The 16,627-nt window shown below is 40.2% G+C and overlaps 1 protein-coding gene across 20 annotated transcripts in view; it reads left to right on the forward strand.

Moving 5' to 3' along the window:
- The window catches only part of CADPS (calcium dependent secretion activator), a 469,696-nt gene that overhangs the window by 228,920 nt on the left and 224,149 nt on the right, over positions 1–16,627 (forward strand). For all 20 annotated transcript variants that reach the window (XM_082727404.1, XM_082727406.1, XM_082727407.1 and 17 more), the window contains exon 6: positions 2,906–3,027. In XM_082727404.1, the coding sequence (XP_082583530.1) occupies positions 2,906–3,027 (122 nt within the window). The remainder of the gene's footprint in view (positions 1–2,905; positions 3,028–16,627) is intronic.

A 16,627-nucleotide genomic window follows, 5' to 3' on the forward strand; every position in this document is an offset into this window, starting at 1 on the left:
TTAGGATTTGTGAAGACTAGGTTCATTTTCTAGAACATCATTAATGCTTGCTGTGAATTAACTGCAGATAATTTGTTTTACTATGCTCAGTTCTGATCAAGATAGTCATATTACAGTGTTTCAACATGTATTTTGCAGTTGGAAGAAGCAGTATTCAGTTAAATATAGGGCACTTGGTGTGTGAAAAAATCATCAGTGTAATTTCACAGAAACTTCCTTCCTTTCTTTCTTTTTTAATACTGCCACCTGAGGTACTGAATGCTTTTTCTTAGGTGTCTTTGAATTTGATTATTGCCAATTAGAGGTGGCAATTTATTCCGTAATGCCTCTTGTCTTTCTACAGAATGTGGGGAAAAAGTGGTTTATTGATTTTCATAAAGTTTTAAAATCCGTAATTTCTTAATTCTTTACCAGGACTCAATATTATACAGCTGATTATCTGAAATATAGATGTGAGTGAGTCCCCAACAACACTCCCATGTGCACATGGTTCAAACAGGCTTTAATGTGTAAGCACAAGTACAGAATGAAATGCCCTAGGCTTCCCAAATACTTTTTACTTGGAACAGCAAATTGCACATGTACTAAAACTGCCAGCAGCAATCATTGTGCGTCTGTATGTTGGGTGACCCAGTGGGGGGTTGGTGAGAAGAGGGAGGTAGAGGAAGGTCATCTCCTCAGGGCAGACTGGGTTTGGACTTGCAGGTTGGTATAAGACATGTTTCATGCACATCAGAATTGCAAGGTGGGGAAGGACAGTGATGTAGAGCAGTGAACCGCAGCAGGAGAACTGAGGTCCAGGTTGCCCAGTGGCCCAGCCTTGCACAGGGGAGTGCTCTGATGGAAAACAACATCTGTGAATCCTCACAACAGTCTTTTGAACCATTTGCAAATGTGGGGGGGAAAAAAGCCACAGAGAGGTTAAGGAACTTACAAGTAATTATACGGCTAGTGAAAATGCAGATTCAGGATGTGAACGAAATCTTTCAAATTACAAAAAAATGATGTTCTTGCTCCTGTGCCTCTCATTTCCTCTCATTTGTATGGTTCTTTCCAGTATAAACATTCTCAGTTACATACATCATCGTATTTGGTCCTCACGTAACAGCCACGGAGGGATATAGGGCATATGTTGTTATCCTCATTTTACAAATGAAAAGACTGAGACTCGGGAGATTTGAAAGAAAAGTGGTCTGACTTCAAGGCCAGGCCATTTGCTCCACGTCACATGAGTGAGAGTGGTTCTCAAAGTACGGCTCCTGGATCATCAGCATCAGCAGCACCAGGGAAATTACTAGAAATAAAAAAGGCTTGGGCTCCATCCCAGACCTGCTTATCAGAAATTCTGGGGGTGGAGCCCAGCATTTTCTGGGTTTAGAAAGCCCTCCAGATATTTCTGGTTTACATCAAGTTTGAGAACCACTGGGCTTTTCAACAGCAAATCTGACTTGGTTCAAGGCCAGTCCTATTGTTCTTCCTTGAATCAAGCCCATTGAAGAAGTGTACACACTGGGTGTTGTATGTAAGTGACAAATCACTAAATTCTACTCCCTAAACCAATATTGCACTGCATGTTAACTAACTAGAGTGTAAGTACAAATTTTGAAATAAAAGAAGGAAGTGTACATTTTTTTTAAAAGATTATTTATTTGACACAGAGAGAGAGAGAGATCACAAGTAGGCAGAGAGGCAGGCAGAGTTGGGGGGGGAGGGGAAGCAGGCTCCCCGCTGAGCAGAGAGCCTGATGCGAGGCTCGATCCTAGGACCCTGAGATCATGACCTGAGCCGAAGGCAGAGGCTTAACCCACTGAGCCACCCAGGTGCCCTGGAAGTGTACATTTTTTGCACAACCATATCCTTCTCTGTGTGTCCTGCCATTACCTCTTTTGGAGTACAACTGAGTGATATTTTAGTATCCCTTGCTTACTATAGATCCCTGATGCAGGTCATTTGTTTCAGATTTTTAAATCGGTATATTTGCTCTATCCGCCCCTCCAGTCCTCTCCCCTCTAATAAATGACAGGATATATCACTGAATATGAGAATCTCAGGTGATTGAATGGAGTTAAGGGTAGCGGTTGGAAGTGCCGAGAATTGTAAATGATATATTTTGGTCCAGCAAAACATCAGCTTTTTTCCTCAGTCTAGAACAGAGAGTATGCAGCTGCAGATGTGTTTTTGTTTTGATTCAACAATGTTGGCCTGCCCAGAGTTTGTGTATTTTATTCCTCCCTTTTTGGATTATTGTCAAAACTTCAAAATCAGATTTCTGACTTTCATTCTGAATCAGATTTCCGTTTTCTGAGTAGGAAAAACTGCAGTATCTGGTAACTCCGGACTAAGGAAAGACAAGGCCACAGTGGGCTGCAACTGGGTGCCAACTGCTCTGTTTAGATGGAGCATATGCTCTCCTATTTTGCCCCAGGCCCCACTACTCCCTGCTGTCTCTGCCTTTAATGCTGAATGGTTCTTTGACCTTTATCTTAGCATTTGCTAAGAGAAAAGGGAAAAGTAATTTCTGGGCCTTTGTCTCTGCCAAGTTCTGAATTAAAAGTTAGACTATTTTTAAAGAAAATAAGAGAGAGCCTGTTTATTTGTAGAAATGAAAAAGGATCCTGTGCATTAAACCCAGGAAAAGAGAAACCCATTTCACATTACCTGTCTGGCCCTATGAGCTTCTAAAGTGGTGAGGGTTGTCTTTCCATCCAAGAGGCAAAAAGTTACACTCTCAAGAATTGTATCTTCATGCTAGACTGGTACCAGCCTGGCTGATAGCAAACTGATAGAAACTGCCAGAAACTTGTTGGGTTTTTTGGTCACTTCTTCCCACCTCTATATTTTCTTCCGAGTGATGCTGTCCATGGGCTTTGGCAGTAACCTCCACCATGTGTGATTCTCTTTCCAGGTGGTGATCATGGAAGTCCAAGGCCTCAAATCCTTGGCTCCCAATCGCATTGTATATTGCACAATGGAAGTCGAAGGAGGAGAGAAACTACAGACTGACCAGGCCGAGGCTTCTAAACCAACGTAAGTTCTGCTCCTCCACTGTTCATTTTCCAGCAGGTGGTTCTCATGGGCTTCATTGTGTCTAACTCCAAGTTAAAGGTCTGGTTTCCCCAGAAGGTTCTAGAAGGCATGTTCCTTGTTTGTTTTCCAAACAAGATGACTTGATTACATTCTTATTCGGCAGCCATAAAAGGATTGCAGTTTTTTCAGAAAACAGAAGGAAAGTAAAGAAACAATCTCCTTTCTGGAGCTCTATGTAATCACGTTAGTTTCAATCCTTTAACAGAACGTGTAGGAAAGTTTGATACAAATCTGTTATATTAAATTTACTGAATGATATTTGGTTCGTGGATTAAGAGATTTTTTTCAAAATCTTTCTCTATGTGCCACAATTATGACTATGTCAGTAAAGCAGTGTGTTATATTAAATATGATACATTAATTCATTTGGTCAATGCATATTTGTCAAATGCTCAGTGTGTGTGTACAAGGTAGTGTTGCCCAGTGGAGAGGAAGGTAGTCACTGCTTTAGCCCTACAGAACTCACCATTGAGTGGAAGGATCAGAAATATAATCACATAGGGCGCCTGGGTGGCTCAGTGGTTAATCTGCTGCCTTCGGCTCGGGTCATGATCTCAGGGTCCTGGGATCGAGTCCCGCATCGGGCTCTCTGCTCAGCAGGGAGCCTGCTTCCTCCTCTCTCTCTCTCTCTGCCTGCCTCTCTGCCTACTTGTGATCTGTCTCTGTCAAATAAATAAATAAAATCTTTAAAAAAAAAAAAAAAAAAAGAAATATAATCACATAAATATATAATTACAAATAGTTACAAATACTGAAAAGGAAAGAGTGCTTTGAGAGGAGGTAGCAGGGGACCTAAGTCACTTTGTGGGGACAGAGTCAGAGTAGGCCTTCTGTAGGAGTTAAGAGAAATTTGGGCTTGTATTATAAAAGTTGAATGAGATGGGGTGGGACTAGAAAGAGCATTCCAGGCAGTCAGCTTGTATAAAGGCCCTGTGGTTAACGAAGGCCCTATGGGAAAGCAGAATGGAAAGACATTTTCGTGGGGCTAGAGCTCAGAGAACAAGGTATCCCAGAAACTGCCAGTGAGACAAGAAGGGACCACACAATGGAGAGCCTTGCTAGACCGTGAAAGGGAAGTACAGAGATAAGTGATTAGATATGTGTGGCTGTAGCAGAGAGAGCCAGAGTTGATGCAGGAGACCAGCTAGGATTCTCCAGCAGTGGTTCGTAAGAATAATGATGATCAATTCATCTAGGTCAGTAGACTCTCAGGCCTCAGCAATTCAGGAGGGGTCACTGTTTTTGTTACCTCCCTAACCACCTAATTTCTCTTCTATCTCAATTAAGCCAGCCTAGACTAACGAGCTTTCTTTTTTTATTGTTGTTAATCCATAAAAGTCATAAAAACAGTAACCCCTGATAGCAATGTACTGCCTCTCCTTCTCCGGAGAATTATGAACTATTTAGCAGAACAGGAATAACGTACCAGCGTGTTCAAACAAAATGGTTCAGAGAAAGCACTGAATGTTTCCAGGACTAGAGGAAATCTGAGGGCATTGTATGCCTTGGAGTGGTTCTTTGCATGAGTAGACAAAGGCCTCAGATGCTCGGAACCTGGGCGAAACTGACGAATGGAAGCGAGATGAAATGGAAACCAATACAGCTTGTCGCACATTATCTTTCCTCCCTTTTTTTAAACTTAGTTTTAAACTGAAAATGAATGCAGTTTCTTTTTTACTGCCTGACAAAATCCTCATTTTCCCCACACGGGCCGCCATGGCCTGACCCTTATCAATGCTATTATGTTATGCTGCATTATTGATACGTGTTTTTAAAAATGTGTCATATGTGGGGGAAGAAAAACCTATTTGGTATTTCTGCCAACTTTTTGGATGTTGGGCCTAATATAGTGTCCTAAGATAGAGAAGGAAGGAGAAATCTCTGATTATTCTAACAGGATGTTGTTTCATATGAACTATTTTATCTTAAAACATTATTCATATCATTTTATTAGGCTTACAGTTTTCAGCTGCCAGGGTAAGTGATGAGCTGATTTTCATGTGCTTATGAATATTTAAAACCGAGTTTCAGATTACAAATAAATATGGAACACTTCGGTTTACCTACTTGAAATACTCATATTTCACATATATATTTACTCATATCCACACATGTGCTTTATTATGTCCATATTCATAAACATCTCACCCTAAAACATTTTGCTTTTCCAGCCAAAGTTATAATATTTTAATTTTTCTTCCATCAGTGAGCAGGTATTACTAAAACCTCACAGAGGATTTGCTTGTTTGCCTGCTTGTTTTTAAATACGTGAAGAATGCAAGTTTTCATGGCTAGGGTCCAGTCAATTCAGTCAGGAGTGGCTACTTTGAGTGCTATGTTAAGAAGAGTTCTGAGGGCAAATCTATATTCAGAGGAAAATAGTGCATGATCAACTTGTTATGTCTGCCAAAGGAGAACAAGTGTAAGTGCCCTGTATATGCCATTTCTTAGTATCCCAAGGAGATATACACAGTCTGAAATCTGGCAATGCTTGTGTTTCCTGCTGTCTCTTTTTTTATCCTTTCTATATGAATTCTCTTTAAACCTCTACTCATCATCCTTCTAAATCTACAATTCTTTTCCCAGTTCTCTTCTTTACCTTTTTCTTTGTCATCATTCAGTTCTAGAAGTTTTTCTCTGCCTCTGGCTTGACATGGTTGGATGAATGAGCCTGTTGGTGCAGGTATATTTTCTTCCTCTCTCCCTAAGTTTGGACTTATTCAGAATCCTATCTTTTTTTTTTTCCTTTGAAACATACATTCTGCTTTTCTTCTTTACTTCTACTTATAATTTTTCCCATTATCAATCCCTCACTATCATGTCTGCTACTTGATTTTGATTACCCCAAAAAGTATCATTTGGAAGGTTATCTTCAGTCTGTCCTAGTAACTCCCCTTTATCATCTTTTCTGCCTTTTTCTGCCCTCCTCATCTTCTGAATCTTGTCTTTGACTATTCTTACAGCCTACTGATGCCCATACTTTATTTATACATTCTAAAATCAAAATTCAATTCAAGCTAGTTTTATTTGTTACTCATTAATTCTGTTGTTGCCACTACTAGGTATTTTACCCAATAACTGGAAACCCACATCTTATCTCATCAGGTGTCTACAAGGAATTTGACTCTTGTTTTGTTGTTTGGGTTTGTTTGTTTGTTTGTTTGTTTTTACCAAGTACAGTCACAAATCCAGAAGTACATCGCATGACCCACTTTGTCCAAGAGTGTGTTTTTTTAGAACATTAATGTGGAGATGTCTTCACTGAAACAAGGGCAGGGAGAGTGGTACCATGATTAATTGGGAAATGCAAAACATTTCATCTCTTTATAAGTTTTTCAGTGTTCATCAGCATTTAAAAACCTTTGAAGATTTCCAACAGTACATAAACCTATTTGCCTTTGATTATTCATGAGTTCCCCAAACTTATTTCAACTAATACCTATTAGCATCCATTGGAAATGCTAGTCTATATTGTCCAAACCTAGTAATGGGAGTTCCAAGTTCTCCCTCACTTCCTAAGCCAGTACTGTCTCTTCACTTAAAACCAGGGCCCTGCCCAGCATGATCATTTTGGATCAGATGCATAATATAAGAATGCTGTGTTCATGAATTAAATACACTTTGTGATTGGAAAAAATGAGGTGTGTGTGTTTGTGTGTGTCTGTGTGTTCTCTGTTCATCCTTCATTTTATCAATCTGGATGCTAAATGTGGGACATTTTCAAGCAGACGTTATTTCCTCTCAATTCAGTTGTCCTTCTCTCCTGGGTCTTAACATGGAAAGCCAGGAAAATATGTTATCACAAGTTTTCAAGCAATATGTTTATTTCAAAGATATTGCCTCCATTTGTAATATATTGTTTTTTGCTTCTATGGGAAAGCAATGGAGGTGCTGAGGCAGAAGTAATTGAAATCGTGTCTTTAGGCAGGCAGTCTCAGGCAGGCATGAGAATGGAGAAGAGAAATACTTTGTGGATTCAAGAACTCAGATGCATTTGTCTACCTCCTATGAAACAGAGCAGACTTTTCTTCCCATGCCGGGTGTTTTTCAAAGGACAGCACTCTTAGGTCTGCGGATAACAGATTATGTTAGGTTTGATCAAGACATGGCTTTGAGTAAAATCAAGTCATGTGATAAGGAAGTCATTGCTTCTCTATTTGTTTATCTGTTCTGATCAGGTCCAGGAGAACGTCTTTATTTGGTTCTAGTAAATCTTTAACACCTTCAGAAGCCTCAGGTTCTGCGTCTTCTGCAGACCAAAGCCTCCCACTAGAATTTCATAGCATTGTTTAGATCTCACTTACCCAAAAATATTTTCTGTACCGGGTCTTGGAATGGTTTCAAGGGAAAGAGAGTGACTTTTCTGGATGTCTCCTTAAAAATGTAGATTTAAGGGAAATTCTGGAGGGATAGGCACTTGCACTCCCTCGACAAGGGGGTACATATGACGCCTTCTTTATGTCCGTCTTGGGCTGGGGCTAGAGCCTTGACATAGATCCAGCTTTGACCTCGTAGAGTGGACATTCTAGTAAAGGGCACAGTTAATAAACACATGAATAAATAAACAGGTAAAGCAATAACAGTTTCTAATTTGTGTTACCTTCCATTCATGGTGGTGTTTTGTCTTCTGCATCAGCGACATAAGTGTTCTTTTTTAAAGAAATATAGTAACATTCAAAAGTGAATTGATTTAAATAAAATACATTAAGTACATAATAGCCCAGGTGGTACCTGGATAGGATTTAAAAAATAATAATAATCACAGAAGCTGTGTTGATATGTGGGAATAGCAAAGATGGGGAAGATGGTATGCAAAATACTTTAATTTGGGAAAACTGATGTAAAGAAATAGAACATATTCCCTGAGTGGGAGATATACTTCAAAGTGACTTTCTTGATGGTTTTGTACCATGTAAGTTACCTTCTAAAGAAAGCAAGCCCTGAGGGTTAAATGCTAGAGAAATTTAAGTAATTGGCCTAAAAAGGAAGGCAGTTTTAGTTGGCAGTCCAATATTGTGCTAAGTTATCCAAAATTACATTCTTCTGAATGGAAACCAAGGATGCTACTTGACATTTGATTATTTAAGCAGATTATTATTCCCTGACAAGCCACGGGCTTTGTGACGTATGGATTTCATTATTGTCAGGAATTAGAAAACACAACCAGACTGTTTCCTGCCACTTTCCAAAGGAAGAAGAAAATAAGATGCCCTCGCTGGTAAATCTTGTCATAGCCCTAGCATTTTTCAGTGGCACCTTATCTAATGAGACCACATTAAGGCAAAAAATAAAAACAAAATGCAATGACTTTCTATAACATTTTTCTTCTCTGAAATATATTATTTGTCCTAATGGCAACTCAAAATGGGCCAGGCTTATTACACCCAAATTACTCATACAAATGGAGTTGCATTAAATCGCCCCCACAGTAAATCAGTTACAAAGTCAAGAAAGGAACTTGTGCCGGCCAAATCCTTGCCTCATGTATCATCTTAATGGTACTCCTTTTTCAGTGTAAACAAAAATGTTTTCAGTGTACTGGGCCTTGGAATGATTTAAATGGATACAGACTATCTTTCCTGAATGGCTTCTTTGAAATTTAGATGCAAGAGGATGATATAGAGGATAGGCACTTGCTTACCCTCAACAAGTGTACATACTTCCTTGGGTCCACCTTGTGCTGGGGCTACACCCATGAAAGACATAGATCAAGCTTTGGCCTCATAGAATGTACATTCTAGTAAAGGACTTAGGCAATAAACAAATGAATAAATAAATATATAAGATAATAGTAGATTATAATTTGGTTCCAAAAGAAATGAATAGACTGCTGCAATGAAAAGTAATGGGGAGGTAGGGTACTCCGGTGGCCAAGAAACCCTACTCAGAGTAGGTAATGTGTCAGTTTCTACTTGAAGGATAAGGAATGACCCAGTAACTCGATAACTAGGTATTTACCCAAAGAAAATGAAAACACTAATTCAAAAAGATATATGTACCCTTGTGTTTATTGCCACATTATTTATAATAGTCAAGATATGGAAGAAATCCAACTGTCCATTCATAGATGAATGGATAAAGAAGATGTGTGTGGAGTGTGTGTGTGTGTGTGTGTGTGTGTGTGTGTTTGAATATTACTCAGCCATAAAAAAGAATAAGATTTTTGGCATTTGCAAGGCAGCATGGATGGATCTGGAAGGTATAATGCTAAGTGAAATAAATCCATCAAAGAAAGACAAATACTATATGATTTCACTCATATGTGAAATGAACAAAGAAAAAAAAAAGCAGACTTCTAAATACAGAGAACAAACTGGTGGCTTCCAGAGGGGAGATGGGTGAAACAGATAACAAGCACTCAATAATGTATAGAATTTTTGAATTATTACGTTGTGCACCTGAAGCTAATATAAGGATGTATGTTAATCATACTTCAATTTTAAAAAAAGAGGAAATAGCAAGGAAAAGATGCCAGGTGCAGTTAAGAGCAAGTGCAAAGGCTTTCAGATAGGAAAGAGCTCCATGTGTTCCAGGACCAGAAAGGAGAGCAGTATGAGTAGAGACTAGTCAATGTTGGGGAGTGTGGTACAGGAAGAGACTGAAAATCAAGGCAGGACCAGACAACTCAGGGCCTCCTAGGCCACATGAAGGATTTGAACTCTATTCCAAGACCATGGAGAAGCTGTCAGAGAGTCTTAAGCCAGGGAAGGTATGATTGGATTTCCGTCTTGAAACCTAAAGCATCTTTAAGGACCAGAGTTAATTTGGAATGAAGGGTTTATCAGTCAACAAATATGGACCACATACTATTTCCCAGACATTAGGGTTAGGGAAATGATAGAGACCTGACTTTCGACATAGAGCCACAGAGAAAAGGTGGTGGAAAAAGTCCAAGTGCCCCAGCACAGAGTGATAAATTCTTCCAGAGTCACCATAGTTTTCAGAACTGTAAAGGCCACCTCATTTGCAAAGGAGTGAAGCTTCCTGAGAATCACCTCTTTTCATGTTTACCTTTCTTGATACTCCCATGTTCAAGGTCACAGTCCAGGAGATGTTTATGTTGAAGTGATTGGAGTGTGGCTACCATTTCTCTGGTCTTTCCTGTCTAAGAAAGAGGCTTAGCTTTTTTCAGAGTTAATTAAATCATAAGTGGTAAAGGCCAACACTGACCCAGAAATTCAATTTTTCTAGGCTCCCAGAAGATGTGTGGGTTGGGAAGAAGAAAAATTATAATTACAGTTCGGGGTGCTCAGAAGCTATCTGGCCTCCCAGCCCAGAAGGCTTGGTCAAGAAGCCACAACTTTTGTTGAAAACCAGTTTGTATTTGCTTGTGAGCCGGGGAGTGAAAACAGGCTGGGTGAGAAAACAATAAGCAACAGGGTAGATGGTGGAAAGGAATTAGGTGCTAGAGACCAACTTCGGAGATGGAGCTCCTCACGGTATACCCAGCTCTGTTCTAAATTTGCCACCCATCTTGTACAGGTTAGTAAGCTTTCCAGCTTCACCATGTTCTCATGAGTGATATCCAAGACCACTGCTCCCCCAACAATTTTATAGGTTTTTCATTCAGCTAACCCAGAGAAGAGCTATAATTGCAGACCTTATGGCAGAATTTTCAGAAATTTCAAGTAACACGGGGGTGGTGAAGTTTCTAGAGTTGGTAGGAGTTCAGAACTGGATGATTGAGTAGTGGCTTAAGTCTGAAAGTTACACAGTGATGCTCCATTGCAATGTCAGAAATTTATGAAAGTTCTGATTTCATAGATAGTCCAACATAGGGTTGGTATAAAACAAAGATATTTTTTGCCCTAGCCATTTAAGGACTAAGGGAAACAAAGTTCATTTACTTTCTGGTTCAGGTCCTCGAATACCTTGCCTGAACTTACCTATCATTTGTACCTAATACTGGAGTAATCTGGGATCTGGACTGATCACCCACCATTGTTTAGTGGAAATCCAGGGAAATACATTTATCTGTAGGTGTGGAAAAACCACCACACTTGTTACCTAGTGATGAGGAAGAAGAATGTAGGAAGGAATGGCATATTCCTTATATGTAATGATGTCATGGCATGAATTCGAGGAACTCCATTTATCCTCACTGATGAGAAGAGAAGAGAATCTTGGTCTAGATTCATCAATGCATAGAAACAATTTTGGACATTTTGGCATTTTGGACAAGAGCACAGGATTGGGAGCCTGCGTGAGCTTGGACCGATTAGTTTAACTCTTGTGCCTCGGTTTCCACATTCTTGTGAAAATTAAGTTAGTTAACAAATACAAAATATTTGAAATACTGCCTGTCATGTTGGCTGTTATTATCATGGCTTCATTCTTGTTTGGAGGAAGGGGAGAGAGGTGGGGGATAAAAATAGCCTGGGTCTAAAATAGTAATTTACATTGATGTAACACCTTCTAAGGGCCAGATGCTATGCTAAAGTATTTCATAATCAATGTCTTGTTTAACGCCCTACTGATACCTGAGATAAGTACTGCTGTTATTCCCTATATTTTACTGATGGAAATATTGAGATTCAGAGAGGTTAAATAACTTGGTCAAAGTTGCACAGATAATAAGTAGCTGAGCCAGGAGCCAACCCCAAATCCTGTACATTTAACTCATTTTGCCTTTCTGAATGATATTATGCCACTAACAGAAGATTGGTTTGTTTGTTTTTTAATTAGCGTTGACTATTCAGCAAAACTATTCAACAAGGCTCATTTCTTTTCCATAAACACAGTTACGTCATGGGTCAAATCTCTGCCCGTTTAGATGGTGATGACTGGGTCATCACGCATTAGTGCAAACACAGGTGTTTCAGCTCCCTGCAGACTCTCAGCTCTGCAGGCACCCATACGCAGCAGCACTGTTAGGGGCTACATAGGTGAGTCTGCAAAGATAAACCAGGGATGGCCCTGCCTTTTGAGGTGCCTACAAGATCCCAGGAGAGCCACTGATGATAATGATCACCAACCCCCTTCATGAAAGTCATTATCAATAACAACTGCCCCTACCAAGCATTGAAATCTGCTAGGTGCCAGGTAATGAGCTAGCTAATATATGGTTGAGCCAGGTTTAAATCCCGGTTCTACCAGTCACGGACGGGGTGGCCTTGAGCAAGTGAACTCTCTTTCTGAGTTTCTGTTTCTTCAAATCTGAAATGGAGACAATAATACAACCTGACCCATAGGCTTGGTGTTGGAAGATATGATGCATGTTAGCGGCTGAGCTTGATCCATGGCACTTTGTAGCCTCTCAAGAAGTGATAGCCAAAAATGGACTATAATCTCACAGAATCCTACCTGGTACTGTAAGAAATACATCTCTTCTATGTCCTCAGGACACGTAAGGAAGAAGCTCAGAGGCATTAGGACGCCTGCCCTAAAATCCTACAACTTATTAAATCCAGGCTGTATGACTTCAAACACATGGAAAGCAAAAAGCCAAACCTGCCTAAGGTTAAGGAAGGACACTCTGTCCCAACTTCTTTCCAGAGCCAGGGGACAGACCCTCAGAATAGGCTGCCATCGACATCAACTTGATGATACAAGAGCTAGTTCCAGAAGACAAGAGAAATGCAATAGGCAGCAGTCCTTCCTGAGTCCTCATGCAGAGTCACACTGAGCCATATCACTCAGCTCCCTAAGCCTGGGTCTCTACAAGCTCGTTCTTCCAGCATCTTTCTGGATCAGAAAGAGGCTAGAGTGCTGCCGACACTCTTTCTATGTGTCTTATCTGTTTTACAGCAAAGCCTCCTGTTTCGTGATACAGAGCTCACCTCACTGCAAGGGTGCAGAGGAGTGTGGGGCCTCTGGGGAATGCAGATACTCTTCTTCTCATAATGCCAATCATCATGCTGTTTGGAAAATTTTGCAACTCCTGTGCTTAAGCTCTGGAGTCCCAAAGTTCCCTGGATTCCTTCATAAGGACTTAAAGCTTTCACCCTGCCCCATAGCTTGTGGTTCAGAGAGTTTGGAGTGAAGCAACTGTTCTGGGGAACCTTTCATAGCTGGAATCTGGCTGGAAACATTTTGGTGATAATATGGAAAATAAGGGTTCAACATAAGCATAAGAGTAAAAGCTTTACAATCCTTAGTTTGGATCATGCCATTGACCTTGTTACACTGGATGAATTACTAAGTCTTTCTAAACCTGTGTTTCCTCAACTATAAAATGAGGCTAATAATACTTATAAGCTTGTTGATGAGGATTCAAATTTAATAATATATGCAAAGCACTTGGCACCAATTTAAGAATTATTCTTCTTCTCTTTCTAATTTATTATTGTCTTCATTGGAGCCAGGGTGAAAGGGAAAACAGGTAACAAAGGCCATCAGTTGGTTGCCTTTTTTTAGTTTAGATGCACTTTTTTAGTTTCTCTTGGACTGTGTTCATTTATATGTAGATGACTTACTTGTACTTGGGAAAATCTGTGTATCAGGCTGGTTTTCTTATAATCTCTTACCCATTATAGATGATCAATAAATGTTGATTGACTCAGAGCTAAGCCTTAATGGCAAATGGCTCTGGGAGAAGCTAAGAAGAAGGTCCCTGTGATGGACTTGAAAACCTCTTTAGAATACTAATCGTCATAATGATAATTATGTCAGAGTTTTCTGTACTGAAATGAGTGCTCAGTATCCAAAAGAACAGAATAAGTCCGAAAAGTGACGTGAGCCCATGGCATGAGCGCTCCTCGACACCAAACCACTATCATGTTTCAAGTGAACAAAACACACATGTGTTTATACACACAGGTACCCAAGGAATGGCTAGGTGCATCACCAGGTAAAGTAAATCTATGCCAATTGGGATGTATCTTGTCATTTAGCAAATAAACTGTCATTCCATCTAATTAAGATAAGGTTTTGTTGTTTGGGATTTCTTTTCTTCTGTAAATTCACTAGAGAGACAAAAGGCATAAAAAGATTTACATATCAAGTAGTACAACCGAGTTGCAATATCAGTAATTGAAGGCTGTTAGGAGAGATGATGGGAAGCAGGAATCTTGGCATTTGAAATCTCAGCTCTGCCCTGACACTGCATCAGATCACACAACCTGTCTCCTCCAACAACAGAACTAAGTGATTGTCTGCTGAGCCAGGTATATCGGGAATTGGGGTCTGGAAAATGCTTCTCTCTTTCTCACTTTCCTACCTTAGAGAGAGGCCAATCAAAACAATTCTCAGAACCAAAAAAAATTAAAAATTAAAAAAAAAAAAAATCTCGGAACCAGCCTGGTCTTTAGAAGTAGCAGCCGTTAGGACTCACTCCTACCTTAAGAGAGAGGCCAAACAAAAGAATTCTCAGAACCCCCCCAAAAATTAAAAATTAAAAAAAAAAAAAATCTCGGAACCAGCCTGGTCTCTAGAAGTGACAGCCTTTAGGACTCACTGTGCTCTTCGGGTCCACTGTGACAAGAATTCATACCAGGGCCTGTTACCTGCTGCTCCCCCAGATCCTTGTAGGTCAAGGGGAGCATCATACCGTAGAGGGAAGAGCACAAGATACTATTCACTATACTTCATTCATTCAGTCAATCCTTCCTTCCTCTGTCTCAGGTGTGTGAGGACCTACTGTGTGCTAAACACTGTGCATGGTGCTGAGAATAGAGCAGGGAACAAAAAAGGCAAAAATCCTGCCATTGTGGCACCAACAGTCTAATGGGACAGACAATCATTAGACAAGACCACTTTAGATCATTGGGTAGAGATGCCTCAGAGTTTGGGTTTAGCCTTACCCTTCAGTGAAAATGGAGCAACTTTGCTTCACCTTTGTCTTTGGAAGACCTGATGATCAAATTTTATTTCAAAGTCACATCTGTCATCATTGCACTTGTGTGTGCCCAGCGATCATGTAATCCCATTAATAACTACTACAGCCAATCATGTGATACTGTCTACAATACAGGCAAGGTGTAACTTTCTGGCTTATTGTTACTATCTGCATATTCATTTTGAAATATAAGGGAACATTCCAAATACCCATTAGAGTCAAAATCTTAATATGTACTTTCTGTGTTGAATTCTATCAGTCAGTGGTTCTTCTGTACACACGCTAACAAACACTTGTTATCAAACTGTCATATGTCAAACAGAGGTCATAACTTACAACTATAAAACTATTTATTTTATATTAAAAAACATTTATTTTATATTAAAAAACAAACAGTTAAATAAGTAGATGAATATTAAAAGGATGTATTAGCTTGATATCTTGAGAAGCATTATATCCCTTTTGAGCCATGAATTTTTTTATAAAATTTAAATTGTAGTATAAGGCAGAAAAATAAAGGTTAGGCTCTATCATAATTCTAATCTTTGTAGACCCATTCGGTGTACCAGCATTCATTGTGTAAAACAAAATATGATAAAACTTACCCTAATCTGTTCCTATCCAGAGGAAAGAAAAGGTGTGTGTCCTCACACACACCTAAGTCATTATCACCATTGACAGGTCCACACCCTGGCAAGGCAGGCCCAAATATTTTACTCCTCCACCAACCTCAAGCAAAGGATACATAAATTCTGACTGTTGAATTTTAATAATGAAATTATAATAATGACTAAATTGTTAGTAATTTTATTGGATTCTTATATTCCCAGAAGTTTATTTTGTGATGACAGTGCTCAACCTTTTCCAAATATCTGTTGTAACCCTCAGTCCCTTTAACAGTCAGCTAAAAATGTGGGTTCAGGGCCCTCCAGCTTTGCTAGGAAAACAGGGTGATTCCATAGGGATTAGCCAAATTGGTCAGAAAGTATTCCCAAGAAGTGACCAGTTGAGCTCAAAAGTTAAAAAAGAAGGAGCTGGTCCAGGAAAGAGCATGCGGGGCAGAGACTATAGAGATTGCAGAGACCCTGTGAGCAGGAGCCTGGCATGTTTGAGGGGCAGATAAAAGGCCAGGGGAACTGGAGCGGAGTGAGAGGGAAGAGAGTTGGAAGTGAGTCAGTGAGGCCGACTGAAGGCAGATTTCACAGGGTCTGGAGACCAAGGTTCAAAGTCTGAATTTTGAGCCTGCAAGTAACTTGATGGTATTTATGTATATAAAAGAGACTTCTGCCTGCCCTGTGGAGAATGACTACAAGGGGACTGGGCAGTAATGGAAGCAAGGACACCGGTTGGGAGGCTGTCATAGTCATGTGGGAGAAGAGGGTGCTTGGTGGTGGCAGAGGAAGGGGAGTGAAAGGGACAGGCTCGGGACGCCTGGGTGGCTCAGTTGGTTGGATGACTGCCTTCGGCTCAGGTCATGATCCTGGAGTCCCGGGATTGAGTCCCGCATCGGGCTCCCAGCTCCGTGGGGAGTCTGCTTCTCTCTCTGACCTTCTCCTCGTTCATGCTCTCTCTCACTGTCTCTCTCTCAAGTAAATAAATAAAATCTTTAAAAAAAAAAAAAAAAAGAAAGGGACAGGCTCAAGAAACACGGGGGACAGAGAGCTAAAACCCACTTTATCTCCATTTGTTACTCTTCCCAAGGGAAGTGCTGTGTGCTCTAGAGGTTACATTCTGGCCCCACATGGCCTTTGACCCTTCCCTCAT

Source organism: Mustela nivalis, assembly GCF_964662115.1.
Source record: "Mustela nivalis genome assembly, chromosome: 1".
NCBI lineage: Eukaryota > Metazoa > Chordata > Mammalia > Carnivora > Mustelidae > Mustela > Mustela nivalis.